The sequence below is a fragment of the Coccidioides immitis genome (assembly GCF_000149335.2).
Source record: "Coccidioides immitis RS genomic scaffold supercont3.4, whole genome shotgun sequence".
In the NCBI taxonomy this organism is placed as follows: domain Eukaryota; kingdom Fungi; phylum Ascomycota; class Eurotiomycetes; order Onygenales; family Onygenaceae; genus Coccidioides; species Coccidioides immitis.
The window spans coordinates 73,897-86,144 of record NW_004504311.1 but is presented as its reverse complement, the minus strand read 5'-3'; the positions used below and the strand labels follow the sequence as shown (position 1 = coordinate 86,144).

The window sequence follows — 12,248 nt, the reverse complement described above, 5'->3', positions numbered from 1 at the left end:
CTTTACTTTGTAAAGTAAATAGTAAAAAAAATAAGAAACAGTCTTTTAAGTTAAAACTCTTTAGAGAAAAAAGACTAGTTCTCAAGATAAATGCTTAAGTACTTGAAGAGATCAGTAATAAAGCTTTCTTCTTCAGAAATAGAATAAATGACAGTCTTACTGAAGTAAATATTACTAAAAAATCAGTTATTTCTTTAATTACTAAGTTATTTAAAGGTTAATCTCTAATTCTAATAATAACAGAAGACTTTGCAGCTGACTTTCTTCAAAAATATAAGCAGACTTGAATATCTATATTCTCAGATCTAATGAACTTTGATATAGAAAGCATGAAAATTAATAAAGATGAGCACTAAGAAGTTTTTATAGTTTATAATATCTCTACAGAAATCTTCAATATAGAGAATAAATTATCTCTTCTAAAAGAAGAAATAGAAACTTTTAACTTTATCTTTTTAAAAAAAACTCCAATCTGGCTATCTTTTACTGAAAGTAAAATACAAAAAAGACATACATCTGCTGCTTTTCATATTTAAAATACTATAATAATTGAAAATCTGAAAATAGTTATAATTGCTGGACAGACTCTTAAAGTTTATAAATACAAATAGTTAGAGAGATTTAGAAGTACTGTACAATGTTTTAACTATCAAATCTATAATTATACAGCATTAAACTGTAAAAAAGAAGTTAGATGTAGTATGTGTACTCAAAAACATCAAACAAGTATATATAAATACTCAATTTGTGAGACTACTGGAAGAAAATATATATACTCTACATTAAAATGTATTAATTGGTTAAAAAATCATGTGGCTAAATGTACAGAGTGTGTTTTCTTTAAAAAATCTAACTATTTAGCACAAAATACTAGTAAATTAATAAAACTTGTGAGAGCTGAACAGAATCATTCTATAACTAAATCTGTTTCTAAGTAATCTCATGAAACAGATTCTGAAGATGAAAATTAAATGATAATCTCAAAAAAGAAGATTGGAGTTAGACCATTATTTATTAATCTATATTAAATAAAACTTTAAATACTTCTTTAAAATTGATCTTTCTTTAAAAAATAATATTGAAAAAAATGAAAAGTTAATGCATACATATCTTAATATTGAGTTTGAAAAGCAAATTAATTATATTTTATTTCAGAAATTATGAATAAGCTCAGATAATCAGTTTAAAGTCTCTTATAATGCATACTATTGCATTCTTTCTGAGAGCAAAGATTTAAGATCTAGAATAGCTATTTTTGCTAGAAAACAGTTCAGATATTAATTCTGCTTAAGATCTGATATATGCTCTAGTAATGATCTTCTAGTTATAGATATTAAAGATAAATATAATCAGTGTAAAACCATACAACTAATAAATATTTATAATTAAAAAGATCTAGAGAACAACTTAAATCTTTAAATTATTAAGAGAAAACTAGTAAATATCTCAGCTTCTCAATGGTTTATTATTACTGGAGATATGAATGCTCATTATTTATAGTAAAATTCAAATATAGTCAATTCAGTTAGAGCTGAAAAACTAGTAGAATAGCTTGAAGAGTAGGCTGGTATTCAGGACCAGAATGGGATTCCATTTTCTATTAAAGCTCATTCCAGTCCTGAATTTAGAAACAGCCAGGGTCCTAAATATGAAATCTCAGTCCTATGTTTCATCTCACTCAAGAGCTTGAGGTTCTGTTCCCATTCCTATCTCATAAATTATTTCCTGATCTTATTCTTAAATAAAAAATTATATTCCATGTTCTATTCCAGCAGAGAAGATAGGCTCCCATTTTCCATTCTGGCCAGATCTATAGTGGAACTGGAATAGAACTGAATTTTCCAGTCTTATTATGTCAAGAGTTAAACTGGTCAAATTTTATGTAGAACCATTATCAAATTTTATTACTTTTTTAATAAAGATGGAACTCTTAGAAAAATTAATTTAATTGTAAAAGAAAAAAACAAAGTATTAAAACTAAGTAATAACTAAAGCTAGTAAATAATCAGAAACTGTCTAAATGATAAGTTTATTATCATTATTATTATTATTGTTCTTATTATTATTATCATTCTTGTTATTATTATAATTCTCTTTTTCTTTTTTTTCTTTCTCTTCTTCTTCTTCTCTTTCTTCTTTTTCTTCTTCTTCTTCTTCTTCTCCTGCTTCTCCAGAACTGGCTCTGTGAACTGGACAGAGACTCTAATACCTGCTATTTGATGGGTGGAGACCCTGTTGGTGCTGGGGAGAGGCAGAGAGACAGTAGTGGATAGTGATGGTGATGATAGGGCAGCAGCAGTAGTTGGCAGAGCAGGAGCAGAATGCAGACAGCAGATAATGATAGCAGAGACAGGAGCAGCAGAAGTAAAGTAATTAGATGCATCAATCAGATCAAAATAGTTTGATCCAGTCATGATACTGATATTAAGAATGAGCTTCATATTATTAGCATTGATCATAATATGCTTATAGTGCACTATTACTATAACAGAGCCTATATTACTCAGTATAATTATTAGTACTATTACTAATAATAACTTACACTTAAATAAAGTGTACAAGATTGCTTTAACAGTCTTCTGAAGTAACTTAATAACAGAATGTTGCCAGCAATATTCATATTCTTGATAGCAGAATAAAGTAATTTTCTGAATCAATTACTGGAACAGAGTCACCTGAAGAATTAGCTCTGTAGAGCTCTGAAAGTAACAAATCTTCTTAATAGTATCTATTTCATTAATTAGCATCAAAATCATTACCAAAAATTATTACTTTTTGACATACAAGTACTGGACTTCCAATTATAAACAGAGCAGCAGAAGTAAAAGTTCTTCTGGTTAAAGTTAATCAAGATTAATATCTTTATTAACTTTATATTAATTACTCTTCTTTAAAGTCTATCCTTTCAATATGATCTTGTGCTGCTTCTCTTCAGCTGTATAAAATAGACACACATAAGAAAAACTAACATCTTGTCAGTAAATAATATGTGCCAGAGCAGTACTCTGCAAGCACTTATTTCTTAATGCAACTCATTTTGTTATAGTACAGATTCTTGTATAAAGGTGTTGCAGAGCAGTAAATAATCAGAAAGAGGAAAAGAATTATCAACAGTAGCTCTGAAGAAAAAGAAGAAGAAGAGAAAGAGAAAGAGAAGAGAAGAGAGACTGATTTTATGTTATTATTCTGCAGCCAGTATAGCAATAATGTGTTGAGCTTGCCTATAGCAATATGCCTGTAGAATGTAAACAATATATATAGTAATTATTTTATACAAGTAGTTAGTTAATACACTCTATAATTTTATTATACAGTGTCTCTAATTTAACTCATTGCATACAATCATGAAGATGAGATCAAAATAATATTCAACAAGAAAAAAGATCTGTGTGGCATGAGAGCACTGTCAGATCTTGAAAGATCATCAAAAAGACATATTCAAGATAGAAGAGATAGATTACAAGATACACTATAATATACTAAAGAAAATTCAAGCTAAATACAAGTGGTATGCACTTTTAGTAGTTTGTATTGAATTATATTAATATTTATTGCAGGCAGAATAGCAGTGAAAAGAATTATAATAAAGTTATTGAACAGTTGATAGTCAAGTAATTTATCAAAAGCAAGTTAAAAAAGTACTATAAGCACCAGCTTATGGTATCTCAGCAAAAGAAGAGAGAACAGGAGAAGAAGTATTGCTAAAAAGAGATTACAGAAGTCAAGAATGAAGCTTAGCAGAACAAGAAGATAGAATTCAAAAGTAATAAAATTTGATAACAGTTCTGACATATTTAGATTAAAACAAGCTAGCTACAGCATTCTACTACTGTATAGAAGCAGGCCTGGTTTCAACAAATAATAGTCAAGCTTGAGATTAAGATTATGAATTATAGTCATGATTATCTTGCTGTAGTCAGTATATTAAGAGAAAGAGTTAAGAAGAAGATAAGAGAATTTCTGAATTAATTACAGAGTCTAATTGAAGACAATAATAGTCTGCCTGCTTCAGAGAAAATAAAGAAAGATAATTTTAAGATTGTAGTGTTCTCTGATGAGAACAATAGTAAGAAAAATGATAAGAGAAATAATAATTAGATTATTAATATTTAGAGAAAAAAGTTAGATTTTTAGTTCTTTTTTTATATTAATTTGAGAATAGAGTGCTATTAAATTAGTAAAATGTTTCATTTTGTAAATAATGATGATTTTGTAGTTGATTACTGTACAAAGTAGAATAGATTTAACTAGCTGGAAGTTATCAAATTTTACTTGAACTGTTACCAAATTTTATTACTTTTTTAACTAAGACAAAACTCAGAGAAAAATTAATTTAATTATGAAAAAAAAAAACTTAATTAAATAACTGAAGCTAGCAAACAAGTAAAATCTACAGAGATTTCTTCAGAATTAATTGTAGTTTAATATGGAAAAAAACAATTTATATTGTAGAAGGAGCAGTATTATAAGTTGTTTGTTACTTGATAGTTAACTACTAAAGCTGCTCAGTTAGTTAAGAATAAGAAGTATGGTAATCTTGACTGGAAAATAAAGCAATATTATTCTGATTTTTGGTCAAAATTTAATCAGATGACAGAGTATTCTAAGAGTACTTCAGAAATAATTTGTAAGTATTGTTAAATCTTTCTTAGCTATTCAAGCTTTTCTTGAAACAACACAAGTGGTCTGAAGAAGTATTTAATTAGCAAAGATTATATTAAAATCAGTGACAAACAGAGTAACACTCTGATTAACATGATAGTAGATTATGAATTTTAATTTTTTAAATACAATGAATTTTAGTAATGATTCTTGTATCTTAGTAACAGTTTTCAAAACATTTTTAAACAGATTTAGATCTGTCTGTTTCTGAATGCAATTAAGATAATTTTCTTCAGCAGCCTGTGCAAATATTAATATTCTTGAATCTTTTATTTTATACTATTGAGAGTTCAGCATTCTGTACATTAATAATCATGCTCAACTTTATAATAATATTACAGATACTTATATAAGAAATATTATATCAGATTATAAATAATATATACAATCAGCTATTCAAAGTCTTCTCTTTAACTATAACTCAATAATCAAGATATCTCTAGCACTAAATAATTGAACAAGTCTCAATAATCTTGTCTTTATAGCAATTAATGATTATTATATTATAAAGAATTGAAAGTACTGTAAGTATTTACTGAATTTTAAAAGTTTAAAAAGTACTTATACTGGCAAGAATATAATAGAGATTCTCTAATAATTATTAGCAGCATGAAGGCTTGAGAGCAATCTTCTTATAATTATAAGTAATAATATATCAAACAATAATATCATGTGAGTACATCTTATATATTAGTTAAGGCCAGCATTGCAGCAGTTAAACAAGATAACTAATTAGAATGCAGACAGTAAAATAATACTCTGTCATACTTATATAATTTAACTTGTAATTTGGGAGCTGGTTTGCAATCTCAAGATTCAGCTAGATAATAATACTCTATCTACTATATTTAATAAGAGCTTAATTACTAATAATCTATCATTAACAAACACATTTGCAAATACTCTTAGAAAGATAATAAAATTTGATAACAGTCTTGATATACTTGAGTTAATTTACTAAGTTTTGCTTAATAATAGATTTATCTTGTTGCTAATATAATTAATATTTTCTCTTAACTTGCTGCATATTTCTGAGAATATTAACAAGAGAATCAGTGCAAGATAATTCAAGATATTTACACAAGATGAAATTTTATCTATAAGATGTATATTTATATCTTGTTGCTTCAACAAGCTGTAAACTTATAAATTCAGAACTCATCACCAAAATATTAAAGACTTTACTTATTGAATTATGACTGAAAGTAGATAGAGTATATAATTGAACTATTACAGTTATTCAGTTAATTTATCAAGATACTATTCAAAACAACAGACTCAATAATTTATCTAGTATAAGCAATCTACAATTATCTTTTTCAGTATTTAAAAAGAGAGAAGAATAAGATCTAACAATTAATAATAAGAGAGAATATTAAAGAAGGTATCAAAGCTGCCAACTTGAAATTTCAGGAATATTATAATAATACTAAGTATCTAAAGAGTGAGCTGCTAGCTGTAGTTACTGCTCTTGATCTATTATACTGCATAAGAGCATATAATTCAGAGAATTGAACCAGTGATAAGTGTAAAATATACTAACAATATATTTATTATAAGTATTATTCTGATTTTCTCTCTACTAACTTCTCTAGAATATTAAGTGAATAATTTTTGAGAGATCTTATTAAAGACAAGCAAATTTCCAAAATAAAATACAGTAATATTTAAATAATAAGAATTTGACATCATTTCAAGCTTTAATTCTGAAATAGTAGATAATACTAGAGTCTGATTTTTTAACTATTGCTCAGATAGCAAGAAACATTCTGGCTGTATCTTTAACAAATATTGAGGTAGAATAGATTTTCAATATTACTTGAAATACATATTATTATTAATAATTACAGCTTCATGCATCTACAATCAAGAGAATCATGCTACTTAAACATGGAGACAAGATGTATATACTAGATAAAGCACTCCTATTACATGAGAAGTTAATCAAGAAAGTCATTTAAGATAATCAAGATGATCAAGATACTTTAGAGATTGTACAGAAAGAGATTGCAAGCCTGCTAAATTCACTACTTAATTTAGATAAGAAACAGAAAATGCATTAATATTATTAATAAATAGACTCAAGTAGCTAAAGTCTAATAGCTTGCAATATGATTCAATTATATAAAGAATATTACTAAACTTTATTACTTTTCTAAAGTTGAATAAATTAATAAAATTATATTAGAACTGTTATTAAATTTTATTATCTTTTAATAATATAAATCAAACTGAAATTTCTAGTTTCATTCTATACTTTACTGGTTGTGTCCCATATACAATATTGAAATCCTGGTTCTATTTTATTTTATCATGGCCAGGTTCCAGGCTCATTCTATTAGCTAGATTTTGATTCTGGTCTCAATTCCATTCCAATTCCAGCTTCTATGGAACCATCCCAATATGCTGTTAAACAATCTGGTCCTATTCTGTTGAGCTGAGCTTCAACCTAATCCTGTTCTTGGGATGAGAATTGGGACAGGAATCTGGGACTGGAACAGGAAATTCTGGAACCAGATACCACTCTATTGAAGAGAATAATATAAATTTAATAAATAAGATAGACAGAGAAATCTTCTTCTTTGCTAACTTAACTCAAAAGATACATGAGTAGTAGATTGATAAAGCTCTTTACTCTGATTCTGATTATGAAATTATTTAATTTAGTATTGAACTAAATACTGAAAACCTTATTGAAAATCTACTTTTTTTAAATTAATACAACTTTTAGAAAGCTAATTAAGATGAAGTAAATAAATCTCTTCTTCAAAATCTGAAAAAAAAAAGGTTTCAATAAACTTCAATAGAAAATACTTCATCAGAACTTGAATTAAAAGTAATTAAATTAAGAAATCTAATTCAAGTATCTATTGAAAAACACATTTCCAAAAAGAGAACAACTGAGAAATCTAAACTTTGGTAGAATATTAAATTACAAATCAAGAAAAAAGCTATAATAAAGTTTTTAAAAAACTGAAGAATAAGCAACTTAGCTTAGAGTTCTTCTAACAAACTAGAAATAACTACTTTAATATTATTAAAGAGATAAAGTCATTATATTAAAATGAATTTCTGGAGAATGCTTAAGAAAAAAAGATTTTTAAAGCATATAAATATATTAAAAAAAAAAAGTAGAAAAAACTTCTATTCTAGAATTCTCAGACTTTGAAAATAAAATAGAAAACAAAGCTATCTTATTTAAAATATAATGCTTTTACAAAAACTTTTTTCAGAGAATTATCAAGTTATCCACCAATAGATTAAAATAAATATCATGAAAATTCAGATTAAGAATAATCTAATCTTCAAGAAATAAAGATTAAGAACTTTACTTTTTCAGACTCTAAAATCAGTACATCTGGCCCAGATAGTATATTCTTTCTTATACTACAAAAAATCTATTCAGTACTTAAAGATAAATTATTCAACTTACACTTTATACTATTTGAAAAAAGATATTATTCAGAAATCTGAAGAGAAGCTACTGAAGTTATTTTAAAGAAATCAAATAGAAAAGCTTTAATATTAAAATCTTACAGAATTATCTCTCTTCTTAACTGCTTGAAAAGGGTTATAGAAAGAGTTATTACTTCTAAACTTTTTTATTAGGCCTTCTAAAATAAACTAATATATATTAATTAGTTTAGAGAAAAGAAGCAATGCTCTGCTATAGTTACTATAATGAGTTTGGTACATAATATTCAATTAGCAAAAGCTAATAAATTAGTAGCTTCAGCTCTTTTTATTAATATAAAAGAAGCATTTAACTATATTTTATTAAATACACTTTTAAAAGTCTTCTCTGATTTGCAACTATCTAAATTACTACTATATAGATTTTTTATTTTATGCAAACAAGAAGAATCTAACTGGTTTTTGATGGTGAAAAACAATGAGAAAAAATATCTATAAATATTAGAATTTCTCAATATTCATCTCTATCTTTAATACTTTTCTTTATATATACTATATTTCTCTTTAAGAATAATAATAATTTAGATCTTAAAGATATCAGAATTTCTAGTTATATAGATAATATTAAAGTTGTTACTTTCTCTTTCTCAATAAAAGAAAACTGCTTTAAGTTTGATAAAGTTTTACAAGCAATATTTAATAGACAAGATTCTTATATAATTTAATTTAGTATGAAAAAAACTAAGTTAATTTACTTTACCATGAGAACCACAAAGATGATAAGATAAATGTTTGCAGTAATTAATATCATTGATGTGAATGTAGTTTTAGATATGTTGTGATTGAAAGATTTCAATTTGAACATTGACTGAAAGAATAGAATATAATATTATTAATCTTTAAAGAAAACAGTAGAACTCCTGAGTGCAGATAAATTTTTCTAAGTAATATGCATCAAGAATAAACTCTTCTATATTATTTTTATGTCAGATAACAATCAAGTTCTGACAGAGATGCCTCAGTAATTAAGAGATTATAAAAATGTTTTCTCAGAAGAAAAAGTAGCAGAATTACCAGAATGAATAAAGATTAGTCATCTGATTATTCTTAAAAATAGCTGTAAACCTCTGTACATGCTAATTTATAAACTATCACCCAAGCAGACAGAGATTCTATAAGAGTATATTAAGAACAAGCTTTGTAATAGTTAGATATATCTGTTATGAAGTTTGGTAGGGGCTCTAGTATTGTTTGCATCTAAGATTGATAAAGAACTCAGACTTTGTGTTAATTATTGTAATCTTAATACAGTCATGGTAAAGAACTATTACTCTCTGCTGTTAATAGATGAAATGCTAAGCTGGCTAGCAGAAGCATGCTACTTTTCTAAAGTAGATTTATATAATACCTACTACTGAATTAGAATCAGAGAAGAGAATAAATAGAAGACCATGTTTTGTATAAAGTTTGGAAGTTTTGAGTATCTTATTATATTTTTTAAGTTATTAAATACATCAGTGATCTTTCAGTCTTATATTAATAGAGTACTGGCAGGCCTGATTGATGTATATTGTATAGTTTATTTAGATGATATTCTTATCTTCTTGGCTTCAGAAAAAAAGCATGAGAAATATGTTAGATTAGTTATAAAGTATCTGAGGAAATATTAGTTATTTGTAAAGCTTGCTAAGTATACTTTCAAAAAATGAATAATCTTGTATCTTGAATATATCATTAATATCAAAGATATTAAGATGAATCTAAAGTGAACACAGATAATTATAAAGTAATCTTTGTCATAAAGCTTTTATAATATTTAAATATTTCTGAGTTTTGTGAACTTCTATAGAACATTCATATATAAGTACTTAATTATTGTGATACTGTTAACAGATCTTTTAAAAAGCAGTAAAAATGAATAAAAGAAAGAATCTTTTCTTCTAATACATGCTGTCAGAAAAGTATTTTGTAAGTTACAGATAATCTTCTCTAAAGAGTTTGTTATCTAATACTATAATCTAGAATATAAAATATATTTGAAGACAGATGCTTTAAAGTATGCTGCAGATACAATATTACTATAGCTGTTTGAAGATGAGTGGCATTTGGTTAACTACTGGTTATTCAAGTTTGATCATGCTTAATAAGTCTATAGCATGCTGAATAAGAAGATATTAACTATTGTCTGACAATTATGTAACTTTCTGTTACACATGCTCTTTTCACAACTCAGTCAACTCTTGTTAAAAATAGTTGAAACTATATTTATTTGAAAGCTATTTCTCTACTTAAGAAGCTCTTCAATTTTCAAGTGAATTGTCTTGCTGGTTGTTAAGATATAAGTGGAAATAAATAGTGCAAGCTTCAATCTTGTCAGAAACACTTCTCACACTATTACTTAGTAATCACAAGATCTTTTTATCTGAATTTTGAAAGACAAGCTCAATAACACTCTTTAAATAAACTACCAAATTTTCTTTACTATATCTCTACTATTTGTTGTGTTATTACACTTTTTTTATCTGAAAAATCCCTTACCAGACACTCTCTTATTTTGATTTTCCTTGTCAAGACTCTTGCTTACTCACATTTTGTTAAGGTATATCAACCTAAGCTAGAGCTCTTATCTTACCTTATCTACTTCCATCTTATCTCTCTGCCCCTTCTCATCTGATCTTTGGTCCCCAGGCCTCACACCAGCACTAAATCAGTCCTATCAACTTGATACTCTTGATATAGCTGAGCTAAATTGATCCCTGCAAATTCTGACCAATCTCTACTAAATACTAGTATGTTCTATACTGTTTGGTAGCTGAGAAATCAGAATTAATTAGTGAAAAATAGCTTTTTAAATACTTATATTAACTAAGTTTTTGAACTAGAAACAAGCTATAATATAGGCTACCTTGCAAATCAGAGCAGTTTTTATTAATTTTTCTGTATTTAAGAAAGAAATCAAGCTAGATTTCTAGTGACTTAACAGATTTGCTATCTTTTCTGTCTGATAAAAGATATGCTAGCTTTCTGATACTGCTACATCTGAAAAAATCACCTGCTCTTCTTACTTTTCTGCTTAGAATATACCTTATTTTTATAGTATTGGCTTTGGCATCTTAAATGTGAGTCTTTACTACTAAATTTAAAAATATTCTCAGCTGGTTTCTGAAATCTTCTCTGCAAAAAGCTCTCTAGTTTGATACTTCTCTTCAAAAAGTATACTTACTAGTATTAATTTAACTGATTTTTGAGACATAATTGCTCATATCTCTTAAATTTACTAGCTTGCCCTCTTGCCCTCTACTCTTCTAATAATTTTTCCATAGTTTTTATTCTAAAAGCTGTTCCTGCAATCACAGTCTTCAAAAAAACTATATAGTTTGCTAGTTCTCTCAAAAAACTAGTCCAGAATTTAATAGATATAGCTCTGGCTAAAGAAAAACCTACTATATTGAGATTTTCAGCTCTCAGTAAAACAACTGAACTAGTTTGAGTTAACTAGCAAGTGGAATACAAAATAACCTCAGAAGATCTTCTTAAGAAAGTAATTTCAAAGGATTATCTTTTATTTTCTTATTCAAGAAGATACTTCTTGAAATATAGTCAAAATGTCTTCTATTTCTGATTCTTCTTTTAAATCTGAAGAGCAAGATCTAAAGTCAATTTTCAAGCTTCTTGCTAAAGAATCTCAGAAGAAGAATTATATTCTTGTGCAAAAAGAACTAAGTACTTGTATCTTGAGTATTCAAAAAAATTTTTCTTTTAAAGAAAAAGAAGATACTACTGTTTTTGAGAACTTTGAACTTCAAAATCTTGAGAAAAGAATTATACAGCTTGAAAATCAGAAAAATACAGCTACTGACAATAGTAATACTTCACAAAGCTGCTCTCAAGAGAAAGTATCTGCTAGTAATGCTTCCAAATCATATTCTTCTGCTTTAAAAACTGAACTAAATACTGAATCTTCAGTTAAATCTTCTCTACTCTCTAAAGTAAATGATAAAAAAGATAAAAAACAGTTTTCTAAGTCAAAGCTCTTTAGAAAAAAAAGACTAATTCTCAAGATGAATACTCAAGTACTTGAAGAGATCAGTAACAAAGCTTTCTTCTTCAGAAATAGAATAAATGACAGCTTTACTAAAGCAAATATTACTGAAAAACTAGTTATTTCTTCA

General features: G+C 26.7%; 1 protein-coding gene across 1 annotated transcript; it reads right to left on the bottom strand.

Annotated features, from left to right (window-relative positions):
- Positions 1-2,016: 2,016 nt before the first annotated feature.
- On the bottom strand, positions 2,017-2,414 carry CIMG_13348 (uncharacterized protein; the record flags this gene model as incomplete). The annotated part of the gene is made up of 2 exons (XM_001244833.2): positions 2,017-2,162; positions 2,210-2,414. The coding sequence occupies 2 exons, from the start codon at positions 2,412-2,414 to the stop codon at positions 2,017-2,019; spliced, it is 351 nt and encodes a 116-aa protein (XP_001244834.2).
- Between the last annotated feature and the right edge of the window lie 9,834 nt (positions 2,415-12,248).